This window comes from Artibeus jamaicensis, unplaced genomic scaffold (assembly GCF_021234435.1).
Source record: "Artibeus jamaicensis isolate MK-2021 breed Jamaican fruit bat unplaced genomic scaffold, CSHL_Jam_final contig_944, whole genome shotgun sequence".
NCBI lineage: Eukaryota > Metazoa > Chordata > Mammalia > Chiroptera > Phyllostomidae > Artibeus > Artibeus jamaicensis.
In genome coordinates, this window is record NW_026522020.1 from 5,854,647 (window position 1) to 5,875,901 (window position 21,255).

The following is a 21,255-nucleotide window of genomic DNA, read 5'->3' on the forward strand; positions in this document are numbered from 1 at the left end:
GTTCAGAAAATAACCTTTGTATGTTTTCATAGTACTTTAATACATATTTTTATAACTGCAGGTGTTTAAGATCTGCCTCAGCAGTGGAAATTGGGGTCCTTTGGGGGGTGGTTGCTGAACCCAGGCCTGGCACAGGCTCTGAGGTTTCAGGCCCCTGAAGCCCAGGGTGCCAGCCAGGTTTCTCCTCTTCGGCTTTCTTGTAACTATTGCTTTTTTAATGGTTTTCTGAAGCAAGACAAATTGCACTGGTCATGTGTTTTGTATACGCCGACTCTCACTTGTTTTTAGTCACCACCGACCATTTCCTTCATTATTTGTGATGCAATTTCTCCATCCAATGAGAATGAAGCACATTTAAAATCTGCACCTTGGCCTGGTTGCAGGTGCCCCCAGTCAAAGCTGCCCCTGGTGGGTTTTCTGTGTTTTGTGGCCTTGGCCCTTCCCTCCCCTCCTGGCATGTCTGTCCTTCACTCTGTCTCACCCTCCAAGGGTGTCAATGCTCCAGGGCCTGCTTTTATTTTTCACCATTTCTACTGAAGTTGAGAAAGAAACTGGCAGATGGAAGGGGACCTGGAGGGAGCAGGTGCTGGTTCACTGTTTTCATTTTGTTGTAACGAACCGGATAGGGGGTGGGGGATAAAAATGGAGAAAATGCTTAATTTGAGGATGAGGTATTTTTGTTTCAGCCAAAAAAATAAAATGAGGTCAAAATATGTTGGTTACAAAGGTGCACTTGCTGCCTTGGCCCTTTAAGTGTCTCAGTCACAAATGGTCCAAAGCTTTGGGTTTCTGCGCATTGTGCAAAGCTCTTACCAAGAAAAGTGTTCCATGACTTGAGAGCATCTCCAAGGCCAAGTGCTGGGCAATTGTGGCATTTTATCAACGGTGCTAATAAAAGGGGGCATTTGCGTGTGATCCATGTAAGCTCTGTGTGTGTGTGTGTGAGTGGACAGTTGCGCCTGGGGATGGCTGCCACCTAGTGATGGTTATGGGTGTGGGCAGACCCACACCTTTGCATCCTTTTTCTTTTGCCCAAACTGAAATATTTTTGCTAATAGATCATTGTTCTTCTACTAAGAGATACTCTTTACCTATGGAAATGTATTTTGAAAACATTTTACACAGCCATTTTGTATCCATTGAAACTAACCTTTCATCAATAAAGCACTCTTGTTGAGAGGTTGAGTAGTTCTCATTATTGGTTCTTTCCCTGGGTTAGGTGTAAGGTTTTCTGGGAAAAGTTCAGAGACCTTCAAACATCTGTATAGAGTCAGGTAAATCACTAGCATCAGCATCCGACAACATTGTGCTGGCCATCCCAAAGGAAACAGCCATAAGGAATTATTTACAGTCGATCTGATCACCTACTTAAAGTGAAAAAATATATATGATAAAAGTTAGTACTATTAAGAGTTTGATGACAGCTGCTCACTAATTAGAAATTGTAGGGAAAAGAGCTCATTGGCTGTGGTGGCAACCGAGTATGTGGAAATACCATTAGTGTCTGAAATATGAAAAATAATTATTCTAAATATCACTGAGATGGGTAAGGAGTTTATTAGACATTTTAACAATCTGTACTTTTAAGGCTGATCTGGGGGAGCTGAGCGCTGCCCACTGACCACGAAGGACAGTCTGGGCCCCTTCCCACCCCACTGGATAGTAAAGCTCCCACTTTCTCCGGTTCCTTCTCCCAGGCGTCCTGCCTCGTGCCTTCCTTCCAGGTCCAGCGTGCCCACCCCAGCCTCCAAGGGGTCGCCCACCATTACCTAGGCTCCGCAGGTCGCAGTCCCCACTGGCACCGTGCAACTGTCTGGCCCCAGGGAAGCTTTGCGCCACCCTAGAAGCAGGTTGGACAGCTGCTGGGTTCCGATGTAAAGGTTGGCGGTGGTGTCTCTGGGAAGTGGAAGGCTTGGTGGGCAGAGGAGAGCGGTGTTTCGGCCGAGCCTGGGACCTGAAGCCACCCTGCTGGGAGCGACACTCCATCTGGGCTTTGGGGAAACGGGATCGTGGGTGGCTCAGGAGCTGGGAGCACTGTAGAAGTCCCCTCAAGGATGAGGCTGTCGGTCGTGGATTAATTCCTCGGACAGCCCCGAGGGAATGGCGGTGGGTGTCAGCTGGAGGAGGGCACATTGGGCGGGGCCTTGGAGTGGACACAGTTCCCCGGACCCCGGAAGGAGAACTGGCTTGTGTTCCTGGGAGCCGGGAGCTGATGGTAGCGTCACATTTCGGATCGCGGGTGGGGGTTGCGAAGATAGGGGACCGTGTTCTTCCGCCAAGAGCGACCAGTCTCTAACGCAGCACAGCCTCGCGTGGCCCTCGTTGCCCCTTCGCCATGGTCTCGGCAGCCGTGGGAGTGCAGTGGGCGGGGCTGAGAGGGCACGGGTGGGGCGCAGGGAGCCCGGACCTGGGGAATCGCGCCTGGCCCTCAGAGTCGATACCCTGCCTAGGGCCTAGTCCGGGCCTCACCCTGGACAGAGTCCAGTCCCAGGAGCCGAGGCCCCGCCCAGCGAGCTGAGTCGCTGTTGATTTGCATTCAACTCCTCGTGTCCCTCCAGTCCGTTCACCAATCAGGGTTCAGCGCCGCGCGTCCCGACAGGCCAATCGGCCGCGCGTCCGCGGGGGCGGGGGCGGGGCGCCGGGCGGGGGCGGGGGCGCGGCGGCCCGCGGGCAGTCGGGAGCGGGCGGAGCTGGCGCTGGACCGGGAGGCCGCTAAGGGCGACGGCGCGGGCTGCTGGCGGGTGAGGACTTGGGGCCCAAGACCACGGCGGTGGGTGGCGGAGGCTCCGGGCCTGGCGTGGCGGGCATGGGGCTCGCGGCGGCCCGGGCTCCTCGTACGGCGCTTTAGCGGAGGAGTTCACGTCCGCGTTCGCAAGGCCTTCGAGGATGGCGGGCTCCGTGCGAGGAGGGCCGAGTGTGGGGAGTCCACCGCATGAGGCCCACGGTGCCCCCGGAGGGTCCCGCGTGCGGTGCGTGGATGGGCGTGGCGAGAATGCCCCGCGTGTAGGCTCCGGCGTGGATGAGGCGTAAAGTGCCCCACGTGGCGCCCCAGGTGAGCGCCGTGGAGGCCTGTGCCCAGCACAAGTGGCAGCTCCGGCTGGCGAGGACTACGCCCTTCTTGGCCTTCCCTTAAATTGTACCTTGAAGGTGGGAATCCGGTGTTAGGTATTAAACTTTTTACTCCATGGTGGCGGGGGCCTTTCAAAGAAAATCACGGGCCATGGGTCTGGGCTGGAGTCCAGCGCATCGCACAAACCCATTTTCATTCACCCTGGTGCTAGCCGGTGGTGCCTGTGAGAGCAGAATTGGGAGGAGGCCTGTGGACACAGTAATGTCAGTGCACAGCCTAGAGCGAGGGTGGAAAGATCTTCAGTGTGGTTTTTCTCACCATGCCAGTTCTGTTTCCGGTGGCAGCTCCAGCTGGCGCGGCAGGCCAGGGGCGGTGGGATAGGTGACCCTCAGGGGGCCCTGGGCACTGATTTCCCTGCTGCCAGCGAGAGGGAAGAAGTCGTTTGAGGTAGCAGCCTAAAGGACCTTTGCTTGTAGACCAAATATAATTTTAATTTTCTGTGTCTGCTGTCTTTTCAAAAGTTTGAGTTCCTGTATACCAAAAGACAAAATTCTACATTGAGGTTTTGAAGCACTTCTTACCCGTTGTTTTGTAAGGTTTTGTTGAAATCTGCAAAGGAGCCATGGCCAGGTTGCCAACCCTGTTTGAGGGGAGAGGCAGTGGGGTCAGTGCGGGGGTGGGGGGGGCCTGGCCACGCTCCCTGGGACCCAGTCTTCGCGGCACCGACGGTGCAGTGTGCACAGCGCCGCCTCCTGCACGGCACGCGTGTGCCGTCTCGTTTCCACACGTTAACCTCTTTGGTAGTGGACTCCCAGGTTCCTCTACCAGTTCCTTCCCAAAGAGGAAGTTTATGTTCAGGTTGCTCGTTGGCAAAAGGGTCAGAACTTAGCTCGAAGCATTGTTGTGAGGGTAAAGGCCCGTAGAAGACCTCTCCATTCACTTCTCAGGTGGAAGGTTAGTCTAAGTAGACAGCAGACGGAGAGGAGTGGGCAAGAGTCAGCACTTGCCCAGGCGCGGGCGGAAGGATGGGCCTGGGCAGACAAAGCAGAGGTTGATGTGGGTGGGATGATTCTCTGCAAGGTCTCTAACCCCACAGAGCCGCAAGGAACCCTGTCCTTGCTCCTTCCCAAACACTCTTGGTGTGGGCACCCCAGCGCCTCTGCTCAAACAGTAACAGACTTTTCTTACTGCTGCCTCCTGTTTCAGGCCTGTTTGCATTTTTCCTTCGCCCACTTTCTTATCAGCTTGCCAGCGGGTCGTGCCCTGCCTGCACACAGCATGGTGTAGGTATGCAGGGAAACCGCAGTCACTCCGGTTTTACCTTGGCAAGGGCCTCAGAAAGGTGAGGGTTCCACACAATGTGCCATGAAAAAGCCCACAATTCGGGCGGGTTTCTGGGAAGCGGTTACGTTGGTGGTGATTCTGTAAACCGATCTTATCTTTTTGGAGAGCAATTAGCAGTATGTGATGAAGACCTTGATTGGGGAATCCCAGTTGTTTTTTAAATACTTTATTTACGTTTTAGAGAGGAAGGAAAAGAAACATTGCTTAGTTGCCTCTCGAGAGCCCCCCAACCAGGGCCCCCAACCCAGGGATGTGCCTTGTCCAGGAACCAAACCTGCAACTTTTTGGTTTGAAAGCTGACGCCCAACCCACTGAGCCACAGCAGACAGGACCGGAATCCCAGTTTTTAAAATAAACTCCTGTGTGCAAACCCGGGGTGCCAGTGTGGCATAGTCCTCCACAGCCAGTCAGCATGTTCTGGCAACCCCGATCTGTCCTTCCTCCCAACAGTCTGAACCGTTTTGACCCATGGAAATGTGTTAAATAAAAACACGGCTTAACCAAAAAGGTAAAACAGCAGCGTGCGGCTGTGAAAACATGTGACGTGGACAGGGATCAGAAGGGCGGTTACAGTGATGTGAGTAGTTTTATTTAGAGTCAAGATTGCTTTCCCCTGAACTCGAGTTTTGTTTGTAGCCACTTTAAAGTTCAAATGCAGAGAGGTGCTATGATGTCGTCGTCTGCCACGGCTACTCTTTCTTCGGGCCTCCTCCCCCCAGCTCATCCTCCTTGTGGCTTCTCAGCTGTGGACTGGCAGTAGGTGTGAGATTGCAGCCAGAGCTCTTCGGTTGGGCCGTGACGCGCCTCGCTGCCCAGCAGCCCCGTGTCTGTGCACATGCTGCTCTTTTTCCAGCTGGTCCCCTGTCCACTGCAAGGCCCAGCTCCAGCCTCAAGCCTGGGAAGCCTCTGGGTCAGGCTATCAGCGCCCCTTCCTCCAGGTTGCCTCGTACTTTCTGCTCTCGGGTCCTGCAGTGGGGAGGTGGTCCTGGCCACCTGCATAGTCATCTCCCCTTGCAGACCTTTGTGTGCTTGTGCGTGGCCTCCAGAGTCCCTCAAATAAAGAGCAGACGGCGCACCATGGAACCAGGGTGGGGTTGAGACCACTTGCAGAGCTGGTCACAAAAATAGTACCAAACTATTTTAACATCTAAATGAAGGCCCAAACGTCTAAATAAAGGCCCAGAAGACTTCTACTATTAAACATTGAAATAAACGTGAGATACGTATATATTGGAGAAAGTAATACTAAAAACAAGATGATTTTCTAAAGCGCTGATTCCAGTTTAGGGTCATGTGTAGCTGGAGCACCTCCCAGCAGCTCAGGGCACAATGTGGGACCCACCCTGGACAGGACACCTATAAGAGGGCCACCCACATTCCTAGGGCTGGGGAGGAGCCCGGAGTCCCCGGGGGAACTCTTGTGGACACAGGAGACCATGCACGCTCCGCACAGAGAGTGGTCCTGGTGGAGATTGATTTTTTCTTCGTCAACGTTATAATGAAATGGTGGCGAACAAAACGACATTATTTGAGGGCCTGCTTGCTCTGTGTTCTCTGGTCCTCCTGAAAGAAGCAACCAAAAATATTTCTCGGGAGGTGGATTTTTTTGCACAACGGAAATTTAAGCAGCTGCCTTAGTGCAGATGACGGCTGCTTCTGTCTGCGGAGCCATGTGCCGGTTTTCCAGCCGAGCCAGGGAGGCAAAGCAGCCAAGTCTGGGCTGGGCTGGAGTCCTGACTGTCACTTCTGAGTTATGTGTTCCGTAGCAGGCAGTCTTGTTTTCTGTAGACTTTATTTTTCAGAGCAGCTCTTAGTTCACAGCAAAACTGAGTGAGGTTACAGAGATTTCCCACAAGAACCCTGTCCCCACCCTGGCACAGCCTCCCTGGGTATAAGCATCGCCTCAGAGGTGACATCTGTTAACCAACCTGCATTGACAAGTCATCACTCAAACACGTGGCTGACTTTTGAGCCAGATTTTTCCGACTTCAAGATGAAAATATGTCTCCAGGTGGTTTTTAAAATTTTTATTAAATGAGAATGGATGCATAAAAATGGATTTGTCCATTTGGTGTAGGTAGCACCAAATGTCAGTAGTGGAAATTGTATCCAGAAATGTTTTTAGGAGCGAAGACCACAAAGCAGTTCCGTCACGTGGAGGGAGGGTGGGAGGACGAGCTGGGGCGGCGGCCTCGCTGCATTTCCAGTCCAGCTCGTGTGCACTTTCCTGTGTAACGCCTGTGCATCACACACAACGAAACAGAGCGGCTTCTGCTAAGTCCCAGTGTGGATAAGCAGTTTAGTGCGCACCTCTTCCCGGCGTCAGCTGTAGAAGAGGCTGCTGAATGAGCAACCTCACGTTGCCGCAGGAAGTGTCTGGTTGTGCTGCTTGTTCTACAACGGACAGACGGACTCGGAGAACAGGCCGAGCTGCCATTCACGGCCCGGGGTTACATGTCAGTGTTCAAGGAAGGTCCCGGCTTCCCAAGCTTGAACTTAATGCTGAACAGTTGTGAAATGGGTGTTTTGTGCCACCCATTTAACACCGCACTGTTGTGTCATAGCAAACAGCTTTTCTGTGGAACATCAGAGCAGGGTCCCTCGTGAGGCCTTAGGTGACTTGTGAACTCTTTAGTGACTGTGCCTTCCTCAGAGGACCCTCCAGAATGAGCGTCTCGTGGCCTGAGTCTCAGCGCCAGCTGCGCAGATGCTCGTGGTGAGGGAAGAACGGGATGGAAGTTTGCTGCTGGGAAGCGGCAGGCGCTGTGTGTTGTCAGTGTTTCGTGAACTAACAGAAGTCTTTCTCCTTTGTCTAATATGCCTTTCATTCTTCTGCACATGAAACAGTGTTAAAAGTATGCTCTTCTATTTTTGTTGTAAACTAAACAGATATAGAAAAATCACATGAATCAAACATATGGCTTAATGAATTATAAAGTGAGTGCTCTCTCCGTCAAGCAGCAGACCGGAGACCCCTTTCCTGTGCCCTCTCCCAGGGGCAGGCCCCGCCCCCCACAGGGACCACGGCCCTGAGTTTTCCAGTAACGACCTCCGTGCTTGTTCTGCTTGGAGCTCCTCACCCGCATGTGCCCTCTGGACACCGTGGGCTGGTCTTGCCATTTTCTTGGATGTGTGTGATTAGACATGGCTTTCTTACAAGTAGGAGAGAAAGCACCTAAAGACATTTTTTCCATATAAAATTATTAAAAACAAATGTAAATGAGAATTATACAGTGAAGTAAATAAGGGAAGTGACTTCTGAAAATAAATTCTGGTTGTGTATGTTTTCAGAATTGTAGCTTTACTTAGAAGAGGGAGGGTAGTTTGGTGCCCCAAGTAACGCACCCCCAGCTCATGTGAGAAGAACCCACTGTTGGTGCCCCAGGGTTTGCTGCTTGATGGGAGCTGGCAAGGACTTCCTCCTCCACACTGGGGTGCCTTCGGGGCACGGCCCTTGTGGACATCCCCTCGTGGCTGTACTAATAGCTCAAATTTCTGAGATTGAAGTGAAGGAGCTGCTATTGTGGTTCTCAGAACCTGTACATCTCAGGTTTGCTATTAGTGGCATAAAAACAGTGATTTTCTGGAGCATTGTGCTGTTTGTGACCGAGTCTTTTGTCTGCTCTGTGCAGTGATCGCATAGTGAGGCCATCAGGTTCTTTGATGCTAGTGACATTAAGTAAATACTTAGCAAACATTTACAGTGAGAATTTAGTTCCTGCTGTCAGGGCACACAGCCTGGAGAGAGAATTCTGAAGATGATAGGGAACTGCTCACCTGACCCAAGCGTGGGGCCCAGGTAACCAGTGTGCAGGAATTGGGACGGGAGGTGCTCTGGGCAGAAGGACACGCTGCCTCACCGTGTGCCCGCACCGCCCTCAGCCCACGATCCCAGGGCTTTGGCTTCCTTCCTGTCCGCCTGCTGTCTGGCAAGTCAGACGTGTCCTCGGAAGTTCTCGCCCAGGGGGCAGGGCCGGTTGTCTCTGCAGGGTGGGGTTTAAATGGACAGAGGGGCTGCCTGGCAGCTGGTGCCTGAGGACCAGCTTAATCCAAGACATAATAAGCTCCTGGGTCTGTCTTGAGAAAGAGGAAAGGGCTGGAGGACTCAGCAATGCACTTGGCACGTGAGGGACTGGACCGAGAATTCAGTGCGATTAATTCTCTAAAACGTGTACTGCAGACTCGTGGGAGACTTTCTGAAGATGATTAAGTGAAGTCAGACCCTTTCGGCAGCAGCTGCATTCTTTCCTGATTAGACATCTGGTACTCGTTTTTACCACAACTGTGTTTTACCGTTAAATGCGCTTCTTTAAGTTGACTTTCAAACATATATATATTTAAAAGGAAATTTGCCCTAAGTAGAAGATAACTATATAAATAAATACAATTCAGGGCAAGTCAGTCTTGTTAGATTCTAGCTGATACTGGGTTGGCCCAAAAGTCTGTTTAGTTTTTTCCATACAATTAAAGACACATTTTTCATTTTCACCAATAACTGTGGGTTTGGATATTTTGAGTGAGCCGGCTCTCTCCTGCGTGATACGACACTGATCGTGCTCAATTAATGTCGTGATTGGACCGCGGTCAACTTCAGCCGGTCTGAAGCACCGTCCAGTGAGAAATCTCCAGCATGAAACTTTGCAAACCACTTCTAACACGTTCCATCAGTCACAGCACCTTCTCCATACACTGCACAAATCTTTTTTCCTTTTTTCTTTTTCTTTTTTTTTTCTTTTGCATTTCAGTTGTATTTTTACCTTTCTTGAAATAATAAAGCATAGCCCTGGCAGGTGTGGCTCAGTGGATTGAGCACCGGTAACCAAAGGGTTACCAGTTTGATTCCCAAGTCAGGCCAGGTCCCCAGTAGGGAGTGTACAAGGGGCAGCCACACATGAATGCTTCTCTTCCTCTCTCTCTCCCTCCCTTCCCCTATAAATAAATAAACAAATAAATAAATAAATATTTTAAAAGAAATAGTAAAGCATAATGTGCTGAGAATGGTGTGTATTTTCTTCCATCTTCAATATTAAAGTGGCTACACCAAAATTCACCAGTTTTGATGTTGTTTTTTTTAATGCACAATAATAGAACCGCTGTTACAATACCACCTAACACAGTTGTTTCACATGAAGTTAAAGACAACTAAGAGCTACTAGAGCCATCTTATGGAAAAAACCAAATGAACTTTTTGGCCAACCCAATACTTGGCCTGTTCTTTCTTTGTTACGAAAGTATAATTTGCCTTGTTCCACTCAATAGCTTAAAAGCAGAGACCTTCCCCAGGGCACAAGGTGGATGGAAAAGGGTGCCCAGTGCCCCCGCTACTCAGGCCGGTCGGCCCCTCAGTGTTGCCTTCCGTCAGGCGGGTGGTGGGTGGACACTGTGAGGACAGGGTAGGGCGGTGCCTGCCAGTGCCAGGTGGGCGGTCTGAGCGTCACTCACCCCGGCTGCCTCTCCTGCCCCTCCGGCCGCACCCCCTCCGGCCTGGGGAGACGTGATCTAGAAAGACCCAGGGGCGCGAAGCTGGCAGAGACGGGCCTGGCCATCTACTGTCCTTGGAATTTTCCCCGTCCTGTCAGCAGAAGTGAGGGGCCTGCTGAGGGCCACCTGACACACTGGTGCTGTGTCGCGTGGGGCCCGTTACCTGCGCTGAGGGCCTGGCCAGCGCTTGCAGTGTGGTCGGCACAGTGGGTACGTGGCGGGTGGAGCCCGAGAAGAACCAGCCCCTCCAGCCTCTGGCCACCGAGTGACGGTGAGGTGGCTGGTGCAGGTGGGTCGGGGGGTCGGGACGACGCCACCCAGCCTGCAGAAGCACCAGGAAGTGCCGTTAGTGGGGCGCTTGTTACACGTTCTGCTCCACGGGCCAGACATGAGTAGAAAACAGCCTTTTTTCTTTAAGTCCGTATGTTTATGAAATCTGACTTACAGGAGTTGGGAAAACCATGCGGAGCACTCCTGGGGTCATTTTTTACATTGTTTTAGTATCTAAGCAGCTGGTGGTGATTCTTTGGGTTTTGTTCTGTTGTAGCAAATTCGTCGCACTTGGCTGGTGAGGAATGGGAGAGGTGGAAGGGACCTACCGGGCACTGCAGACCCCAGGGCCCCGCCTGGGCGCCCAGCCCCCAGCGGGCGTGAGCACCCTGGAGCCCGGGCCGGCTCCTCCCGTGGCGGCAGCGCGGGTGGCGGCCAGGACGCAGGACAAGCGCCTTCTCCTCAGAGTGAAGCTGCTGGACGGTTCTGTGGAGACGTTTGACGTTGAGGTAAGAAGTGTGATTTTGAACATAGTTCCTTACATTTTCTTTTTTTTTTTAAGATTTTATTTTTCTAGAGAAAGGAGGAAGGGGGAGGAACATCAGTGTGTGGTTGCCTCTCACGTGGCTCCTACTGGGACCTGGCCCGCAACCCAGGCACGTGACCGGACTGGGAATCAACCGGCGACCTTTTGGTTCACAGGCCCGCACTCAATCCACTGAGCTGCACCAGCCAGGGCCGAATGAGATTTTTTAAAACATTGATTGCAAATGTAGTGAATAAGTATATTTTAAATTACTTTCACATTGACCTACAGTAGCGTCTCTACAAGCTTTTTTGCTATAGTGTCACAACAGCGAGGACAAGAGGATGAACCTAAAGTTCAGCAGGTTTGTTATGTGTGGGTTTTTCTGTCAAGAAGTCCAGATGCGCCCTGGCTGGTGTAGCTCAGTGGATTGAGCGCAGGCCTGTGAACCACACGATTGCGGTTCAATTCCCAGTCAGTGCACATGCCTGGGTTGCAGGCCAGTTCCCAGCAGGGGATGCATGAGAGGCAACCATACATTGATGTTTCTCTTCCTCTCTCTTTCCCTTCCCTTCTAAAGATAAATAAATAAAAATCTTTAAAAAGAAGAAGTCCAGATGCTACACCAAAAATACAAAGGATATTGAGCTGCGGGCCGGCTGTGCTGGGCCTGGGGGCACGGTCCTCTGGCAGCACCGAGGACCGAGTGCGCCGCAGAGAAGGGTGGCGGCGGGGGCGGCTGGCCTCTCGCCTGTAGCCTGGGTTTGGCATCTGAACTTGGGACCCTGAATGACTCTTTTAAGGTCTTATTTGAGGAGGACATCTAGTCCCATTTCCTCGGGATTGGTGACTGGAACTGGCGGGACCTGGCAGTGCGACCCCCGCAGTCACTCCTCGGTGGCGGGACAGGCAGCCTTGGGCCCCGGAGAGCTCGTGGCGGCTGTTGGTGCTGGGACAGCGTCTCCCTCCTCCCCACGGTGCCCTTGTGTGAAGGAGGTTCGAGGCCTGGGGACGCAGTGGGCTTCCGGTCCTTTCCGGGCACCGTCCTGTGCTGAACGCACCCCCAGGTCCAGGCTCACAGCACAGTCGCAATTTTAGGCGACGGGAGGGAGGAGGGAGAACAAGAGAATTGCATTCCGGTTGACTTTCAGCCTTTTTTTTTCTTTCCCTGCTTAATGGTCTTTATCAACTCAAACTAGGCCAGAGAAAGAAAAGCACATATGTATTGTTGGGTCATGAGTAGGGTGCGGTCCGTCTCTGAGAAATTCCCTTTTACTAAGTGTCTGGGTCATTTAATAAGTAAGGAAGTTAAAGATGGCCTTTTGCAAATGTTTCAAAATATTTAGAGCTTGGAAAAGTTCTAATAAGTTGAGATTATTGTTTATATTAATCAACCACAACCGTTGTATTTGGTGTTTTCATACTCCTGGAGAGTCACGGAAATCAGGGCATCGAATTGCCGTGGCACGTCCTGAGGTGGGTAAGGCACTTTTTAAGTTGCGGTTACCCACTGAGGAGTACCTTTCAGGAGGAGTTCAAGTGCAGCTTTTTTGTAAGTTGCAGTCTGCTTCCAAGTACTCCACCCTCCACAACTGAGCCCGTGGGCTCTGCTGGGTAACAAGCCACCCCACAACTCGGTCGCTTAAAACGAACATCCGCTACTGTGTCTGCGTGGCTTGGAGGTCTGGCCGGCTCTGAGGGCCTGGGCAGTCTCGGCAGCTTCTCTCACGTCTGTGGCCGGAGCGGGGAGCCCCCCTCCCTGCAGACGCCCTCGAGTGCCCTGAGGGCAGGAACGAGTGGGAACTGCGAAGTCCTTGGACTCTAGGCTTGGGATTCGTGGACTGTCACTCAGGCCAGGTTTGACTGACCCTGGCCAGCCCCAGGACAACCCCCGCTGGGCGGAGGCAGAGCCGCTGGGAGGGGCTTCCAGGGAAGCCTTTTGCAGTGGCCCCAGCAGCTGTCCCCAGTGGGCTGGGAACGCGGTTCTGGGGGGCAGGCGCCTGTGCGGCCGAGCGCCTGGTGCCGTGGCCTGGCCAGTCTGCCGGGTGGTGGACAGGCTTCGCGGCCCTGCCCCGGAAGTGCGCGTCCCGCAGCCCTCAGGAGGGTCTGGCCCAGAAGGCAAGTGTGCCCTGCTCCTTTCTGTGTCCATGTCTCCCATGGGTCGCAGCTTCAAATATCCAAAAGATCCCAAGATCAAGTCTAGTCGCCTGCCTGGGCCTCCCGTCCCTCTCCACTGTCACTCCTCCATGGGTCACGTGTGTCCCCTCTCCTCCTCCTTTATGTTTGAACAGAGAGACACGGATTATGGTGGAGTGGCCATTGCTGTGTTGGGTCAGTGGGATGGAATGGGCGTGCATTGTGGACACGGGCGCACCGGGCAGCGAGGTGCTGGCTGGGTGGGTCTCCACTGGCCGAGTGAGGACGCTCCTGTCCCAGCAGTGAGTGGCCCCTGGCCTCTGCTACCGGAAGGGGCGTCTTGGACGGAGGCAAGGCTCTGTGCGGCCCACGGCTGTACCGGCGGCATTTGGGCAGGGCCTTTCTCCATAAGTGTGTGTGGAGAAAACGGAATCAAATGTTGGATTGGGGCAGCGTGCTTATCTAAGAGGGTCTGAGTTGTCCCTCCTTAGCGATGCTTTCTGACCTCAGGTTCCAGGCTTTGGTTTCGTTTGTTCTGGGCTTGGGGCCACCCCTACCCTGCCTTGTGTCTGGGTGTTTGGTGCGCTTTTCACTGGAGCCTTGAGCAGCGGAGCCAGTAAACTTGCCGGGGCCCGACCGGCCTGGGGGGGCGCTGGCCTCTCCCCACTACGGCGACCAAACAGCAGCATGTGGGGGGGGGGGACCCCTGCTTCGTGGGGAGGGGTTGTGCTTAAGGGACCTTTTTAACTCAGGGAAGAATTTGACATTTAGTTATTTTTGAAATGCCTATATTTTGCTTCAGTTGGAGACCTTCCTGCGGGGTCACGTCTGCCTTTCCAGGCAGAGCCTGTGGCTGACTGTCCCGTGTTTGTTCTCCACGGAAGGCCCAGCCTTGCCCGTGGCTCCCGTCTCTCTGTGCGGGCAGCCCCGCGCCGAGGCAGGGTAGCTGAGAGCCACACTGCTGCCGCCCAGGAGTCACCACGAGGTCACTCTGCTTTCCCTCCGAAGGTGACGTTCACGCAGCCTCCGAACGGCCTTGTGTGGCGTCAGCAGGCGGGGGCGCGTCTCGCTCCAGCTCCCTCTCTGAGCTGAGTGACACCAGCCGGTTCCCCACCTGCTGCCGTTGGCGAGGGCGGCTCTGGACCAGAAGCCAGAGTCGATGTTAACAGTGGACAGTCAAGGGTCAGGTTAGTTCGAAAACGTTTAATAACTTTCTTGAGATGCAGTTCACCTACTGTGTGATCCTCTCGTTTCAAGTGTACAAGTCGGCATCTCCACTGTGTTCACAGGTATGTGCTGCCATTGCCACAGTCAGTGTTAGAACATTTGCATCGCGCCACAGAGAGGCCCCGCACCTGTTGGCTGCCCTGCGTCCCCTCTGCCTCAGCTCTAAGCAGGCACCTGCTCTGCGTGTGTAAATGTCACTGCGCGTGGCGTGTGAGTGGGTTGTATGCGGCTTGGGGGGTCCTCCCTGTGGTGCGCAGAGCCTTGTCGCGTTCACGCCGAATGATGTGCCGTCATGTGCACGGGCCACGCTCTGTCCTCTGCCGTCGGCCGGTGAGCGTTCCGCCTTCTGGCGGTTGTGACTGGTGCCACGGGACGGGCGTGCAAGTGTGTGTTCACCTGGAGCCCCAGGACTGGACCTGCCGGGTCGCGCGGTGACTGGGCCTCGCTGTCCCCGTCGTTCACACCCCACAGTCGGAGCCTCTCACCCCAGTGGGTGTGAGGCGGCATCTCACTGTGGTATGAGGTGTGATTTTTACACGGTTTCTTTAACAGCTGAAAAAGGAAGATTTTGAGCTAGAAATGTCGGAACGTGAAGAAGTTCCCTTTGCGGGGGCTCCTTGGCTAGACCGTGTGTGGCAGCAGTGTAACCCTGTGTGAGCCAGTTACACGTGGACACGGTTGTCCGCCCCCCCGGTCGCGAGGACCCTGGGGAAGCACAGCCGAAGGCCGGGGAGGCAAAGCCGGCGGAGTGCGGATATTTGCTTATAAAATTCTGAAAAACGCGTCAAAGTTTCATTTAGAGCTGTACATGTACAGAACTGGGAACTTGAACGGACACTGTGCTGCAGTCGGTATTGACCTCATTTGTGAGTGACAGCTCCCGGTGTCCGGGCTCCCCTCGTCCACGCGTGCTCACTGCGGTCACGAGCCTGTGCGGTGAGAAGCAGTTCGGACTCTTCACGGGGACCTCGGGTCCCACTGCAGAGCCTCACAGGGCAGGGGCCCTTGCTGTGGGGCGGTGGGATTCGTGTTTGGAGTGTCGTGTGGTGTTCGACACTTACTGGTGGGATTTTAAGCTACCAAAGGTCATTCCATGGCCAGTTTTTTTATCTAGTAGAGTCTTGATTTGTTTTCAGTTGATTAAATGAATTTCATGGTTTTGAAAATAGAAATCTGGGCAGTCTTTTTTCTGAGCCATGAAAGAAGCCGCGTGGAAGCCACGTGCCGCTTGCTTTGGCCTGTGTGCAGCGTCCTGGAGCAGAAATGCGCAGCTGTAGCCCGGCGGGTGCGGGCAGTGCCGAGAGCCCTCCCTCGGCCTGGAGGGCCAGGCACCCAGAGCCGCCGGGCCGTCGGTGATCACCAGGGTGAGGGCTGACACCGGTTGCAGTGTTTCTGTCGTTGGGAGTTAGTTCTGTGGAGGAAGAGGTGTTTCGGTATTTGGTGATTAGAACAGTCTGGGGTGTAGTTTGGGTGCGTGGGGCCTCGCCCCAGGCAGGAACACCCTTCCCTTGCTGCTGTTCATGTTTGCTCGTGTTTCCCTTTTCCTTAAAAAAATCAACATTTTTATTTATTTTTTTAAGATTTCATCTATTTTTAGAGAGAGGGGATGGAAGAGAGAGAAACTTCAATCGGTCACCCTTCGCACACACCCCCACCGGGGGCCCAGCCCTCAGCCCCAGCCTGTGCCCCGAGTGGGAATCGAGCCACGACTGCGTGCCGTGCGGGTCAGCTGCCTGCCCACTGAGCCGCCCGGTCGGGGTGAAATGCTCGGCAGTCTCAGCGCGGGCTGGGACGCTGCAGCCTCAGTGTGCGCCGTGCCGAAGGGCGCATTCAGCTGCGGGTTCCACGCGAGCAGACTGTGCGTCGCTATTCCAGTAGAGACTTTGTGTTTTCTCTCTGGCCAGGAAAAAATAGTCAAAATTCCAGGAAGTGTCAGAGCCAGATGTTTGTCATTGCTTCCACATGGACACTCTAAATATGGCAGTGAACCGCCTTAGAGCTCATTTTAGTCCTGTCTCGGGAGAAGAAGTTAGTAATTTAGCATCCGAGACTCGGGGATAATGTGGGCCTCCTCCAGAAGTGCTGTGTGTGGCTGCTGGACACAGCTACTACGGGGCCCTGCTCTGGCTCCGAAGCCTGTCATTTTGTCCTGGGCGGTGAGTCTGGTTCTCTGACCCTGATGATGCCCGGAAATGGGCCCAGCGCAGAGGTGGGGGCGCTGTCGTGCTCAGTGACCGGTTCTGGTGCCGGGGCCTCGCCGCCCACGCCCCAGCCCCGCACAAACACACATTCCTCACGCATACCTGCAGCCAGTGTGCACGGTCTGTGTTAGGGGACACGGTCCGTGTTAGGGGACACGGTCCGTGTTAGGGGACACGGTCCGTGTTAGGGGACACCGTGATGAGGAGGCTCAGCTGGCAGCAGGAAGAGAATAGGGAAGTGCCATCCCGCTGATCTCCACGCCAGTAGAAACCCCACGGCCACGTGGCGGGGAAGTTACTTCAGGACCTCCGCGGAGCAGCCTGCAGGAGAAGCTTGCCGGTCAGGTCTCCTGATGGGAGTGGCGGCACCAGGCAGTTTTAGAAGCTGGGGGCACGGGGGTCAGGGTGACCAAGGAGAGAAGTCACACGGGGACGGGAGGGGACGGGACAGGGAAGCCGGTGCACTTAAGTAAAAAAGAAGGCAGGGTAGACCTCTTCTCAGGAAGAATGTTCGTGGACAGAAATATACCGAGGTCATGGTGACTTTGGCCCCGAGCCGGACCAGGGACATGGGTGGACAGGGAGGGGCAGCACCATGGGTCCTGAGAGAAGTGTTTGGAAGCTGCAGCCCACAGGGTTCTCAAGTGGAGGATCTGGGGGGTCTGGGCTGTCGTGCAGTCGGGCAGGGTGGCCACGGCCGTGACTCTGGCAGGCTCAGCGTTGCCCTGCAGCTGTCTCCACAGCCACGCCGAGCCCCAGCACAGGAGGGGCCTCAGGTTGGCCAAGTGGGAGCTTTGAGACTCCCCTCAGTCCCTGACCACCAACTGATTGTGGGCTTTTATTTTGAGAGAGTTCAGCTAGTTGTTACAGAAGACCATGAAAAACGCCCGCAGGTGCTGCCAGACCGGTACTCCTGGGCCGGTCTGCGCATGCGTTCTCTCGCGTCCGCCTCGTCGTTCCCGGGACACGCCCACCACGGCGGCCGGCGGCCCCGCCCACACTCCCACCACCGGTCACCGAGAAATCGGAGCACCGTCCTCTGACTCGAATCCAACGTTCAGGGATGGCAGCCGTGCTCTTTCTCCCGCTCGCTGTCCGGACTCCATGCTTCCGCAGGATCACGGTGCTTCTGTCCAGGTCTTCGTAGCGTGTGGCCGGGTGGGTATTCGAAACTGGTGGAGTCAGGTTTTTGTAGCGGAAGAAAGCGGTTTTCCCTATCAAAGTAATTTTCAGTTGTGACAACTGAGAATGACTGCTGTTCTTCTGGAAAATACGTGGGACATGCGTGTTAAAAATACAGAGCAAGCTCTGTTAAATCAAACTCACGTTAACTCAGGGACAGTCGGCTCCGTAACTGTGTGCTTCTGGCTTTAACTTACATCAGTCTTACCTCTTCTAAAACCACACAAAATCATGGAAACATGCCCTGAATGTTGTTATTAAGGTGAATTACGTTATGAAGTCACATAAATACTAACGTCATTAACACTGAACTTGTTAGCATCGTCACATGAAGGACAGAAGTAGCTGCCTTGGCAGAGTCAGGCAAAGCGCAGGCCCTGGGCCTCCGGCAAGTCCCTGTGGCGGAGCCCAGCCGGGAGGGGACTGAGAGCAGCAGAGGAGGGCAGGCTGGTTTTGGAAATTCGTTGCTATAAAGTTCTAAAAAAAAAAAAACAGATTTTTTTATTGCTGTAAATTTTCTGCAGTTCAGAAATTAATGCTGTAGACCTGGCTTGTGTGGCTCGGTGGACCAAAGGGTCACCGGTTCAATTCCCAGTCAGGGCACATGCCTGGGTGGCAGGCCAGGTCCCCAGTAGGGGGTGCGCAAGAGGCAGCCACATATTGATGTTTCTCTCCCTCTCTTTCTCCTTCTCTTCCCCTCTCTCTAAATATAAATAAATAAAATTTTTAAAGTAATGATGTTATTTGTAATTATTCAAATCAACTGCTTTTCTAAAACAAGTATCTTGTGGAGTTTTTTGTATTTCCCACCCTAAAAATTTTTTTGAAATGCGTTTTTCAAATTATAAAATTAATACATGCTCACGGCAAAACAATTCAGTCAGCAGAAAGCAGCCCAGAGGGAGAGACTGAAGGGGGGTGCTCCCCTGCCCAGCAGTGGCCTCTCTCACCCGCTCACCCCCCAGACCGTGCTCGGGGCCTCTGCTCGTACCCGTGTGAGCGCCCGCGCGCTGGCCGACCCGCTGCTTCTCTGCACTCGAGAGCTAAGGCTGAGAATGTGCAGGTGGAGACCCCGAAACACCCCACAGAGCTTACTTACACAAACTCTGGGTGTTCTTCCGTGTTCAGGCCTCAGTTGCCTCCAGAGCACTCTCCATCTGGTGCAAGACACCCACCGAGGTGTTTTTTCTCTGCCCAGTCCCTGTGCGGAGGGGACTGGACAGTCCCCAGTCCAGCTCGTCAATTTCGATGCCTTCGAGTGCTTCTGCCCTTCTTTGTTCACCTCTTCCACCTCAGCAAAACGTGTCCCTTTGAGGGCTTTTTAAACTCTGGGAAACAAAAAAAGAGTCGCTGGGGAGAGATCAGGAGCATAGGGAGGGTGGGGCACAGGGGTCGTGCTGTTTTTGGTCTGAAACTGCTGAACACCCAGCGAGGTGGGGGCAGGTGCACTCGCGAGTCACTCGGCGTGAAACGGGCGAACAGGCTGAAAGAATCTTCCACAAAAATTCACTGAAGCGAAACGCAGCCTCTCGCAACAACTTCAGCTGATGCGCCGGAACAAACACTGGGGGTGGGGGGAGGCCTGTGCTACCAGGGGCCCGCCCTCCGGGGGTAACCCTGGGTGTTTGGGGTGGCCCCTCGCACACGGGCTCCTGTGGTTCAGGGGTCTGTGTCTCTCGCCCCTTCTGCCTCCTCCTCGTCCTGTGGGCACGGACCCTGTGCTGGTCAGGGTGGCTGTGTCCATTCCTGTGACTTGATGGGCACAGCGCTGTCTTCCTCCCGTGGAACACACTTTTCGTTGCCTCAGTGCCTTTTTGCCTAAATTCAACCGCGTGTTCGGTAGAGTCAGGTTTCCTGCGGCTTTCTGTCTGCCCCGCACCTGGGGCTCCCGTGCTGTTTACTTTCCGCCTTCCCGTGAAAGGGGGAACCCCGTGCGTCGATGTGCTTTTCACGCACCGTCTCCCATGCCCTCCTCAGCAGCATCTTGCACGTGGTTATTTGATTCTGTCCTCACTGTGAGCATAATTGTGAGTGTTGTTTTATACTTGAGAAAATTGAGGTCCGGAGAGATTTAGAAACTTACCTAGTACTGCAAGTTCCAGCCAGGACACTAGGAAGAAAAGAAAAATGAAACAAAAGACATCCAGACTGGAAAGGAAGATGAAACTATCTCTATAGGTGACATTATTGTTTACTTTTTTAAATAAAGATTTTATTTGTTTACTTTTTAGAAAGAGGGGAAGGGAGGGAGAAGGAGAGGGAAAGAAACGTGTAAGAGAAACATCAGTTGGTTGCCTCTTACAAGGGCCCCCAACTGGGCACCTGCCCCAGAACCCAGGCACATGCCCTGGCTAGGAATTGGTGCGGTGACCTTTCAGTTCACAGGCTGGCACTCAATCCAGTGAGCCACACCAGCCAGGGCAAAGATTTATTTATTAATTTAGAGAGAAAAAGGAGTAGAGAAAGAGAGGGAGAGGAACACTGATGTGGAAGAGGAACTCTGGGGACCTGGCCTGCAACCCAGGCATGTGCCCTGACTGGGCATCGAACCTGTGACCTTTGGTTCCCAGGTTGGCACTCAGTCCACTGAACCACACCAGCCAAGGCAACATTATTGTTTAAATGGAAAATCCTAAGGAATCTACAAAAAAAACCCCACCTAATAGAACTAAGGAATTCAGCAAGAGCGCAGGATACAAGATCAGTACACCAGCCTCTTTTGTGTTTCTACACACTAGCAATGAGCAATCCCAAAATAAATGAAGAAGGCAGCTCTCCCCGGGCAGGCGGCTCAGGTGCTCGGGTGTCGTTCCGCGCACCGACACGTGGGAGTGGGTTGCCACAGTCGGGTGTTTCCCACTTCAGTGTCCACCTGTCTTCTTCCCTCTCTGCCTCTCTCTCCAAAAAAAGAAAGAAAAGTCAATTAAAACGTATCCTTGGGTGAGGATTAAAAAAAAGAGGGAAGAAAACAGTTTCATTTACACTGGCATCAAAAAAAGAATAAAGTACTTAGGGAATGAAAAGAACCTCAAAATTGTACACTTCTAGGTAGTCAACTACTAATTTCTTGAAGGGGAAATCTGTAGTTACATACCATAAAAAGAGTTTTGAATAGCCAGTTAGTCTGCTGGAGATTTTGCATTGAACTATTCGTAGAGGAAAATTACAAAGATAGTAAAATGACCCAGTGAGGTCTTTTCTCCTTCCCAGTGCAATGGTAAAAACAACTGAAAGTCCCCACGCGCCGGGAAACGCGTCACCAATGCCTGTGGGCAGCGTCAGGTTGCCGCCCCTTTGGTGTCGCCCGCCCATTTTTTAAACCTTCGGTTTTACTTGTGTTTAGGGTTTTTTGTCGAATCCAGCTACAAAAATACGTACTGTTCTTTACATCGTGATTTCTTACCTAGACCCAAAGGCAACAACATAAGTGAAACCCTGGAATGATCGGCGCTCTGTTCCGTTCTGCATTTACGCCCGGCCAGGCCCCTGGGCGCCCTGCTTGTGAGGGAACCAAATGAGGCATTTTCTCGGAGAAGCTCTGTTAACTGAGGAGAGGGGGCTACATGCTACTAAAAACAAATCTGATGAGTCTCATTCTGTGTTTTTTCAAAATGTGAATTTTAAAGAAGATTTTTAAAGGCCAGAACCGAGGATCAGAAGAAACTGAGTTTCCCTCTTCAACAAATACGTACAGGTTCCAGGAAGAGATTTGGCGTAGGGAGCACAAATCATTCACTTTCATTTCACGAAACACATTGTGCGCAGAAAACTGTAAAATCTGAAAGAAATCCAAGAAGATCTAAGTAGAAAGACATCCC

The 21,255-nt window shown here is 53.1% G+C and overlaps 1 protein-coding gene across 3 annotated transcripts in view; it reads left to right on the forward strand.

Annotated features, from left to right (window-relative positions):
• Positions 1 to 2,658: 2,658 nt before the first annotated feature.
• Positions 2,659 to 21,255, forward strand: part of FARP2 (FERM, ARH/RhoGEF and pleckstrin domain protein 2) — an 83,633-nt gene continuing 65,036 nt past the window's right edge. The window contains exons 1-2 of one of the 3 annotated variants that reach the window (XM_053655183.1): positions 2,659 to 2,741; positions 10,443 to 10,674. In XM_053655183.1, coding sequence (XP_053511158.1) covers positions 10,471 to 10,674 — 204 coding nt within the window. In that variant the 5' untranslated portion in view covers positions 2,659 to 2,741; positions 10,443 to 10,470. Of the gene's footprint in view, positions 2,742 to 2,818; positions 3,053 to 10,442; positions 10,675 to 21,255 lie in introns of those variants that run through there. The other 2 variants (XM_053655182.1, XM_053655184.1) reach the window with 2 other exon arrangements.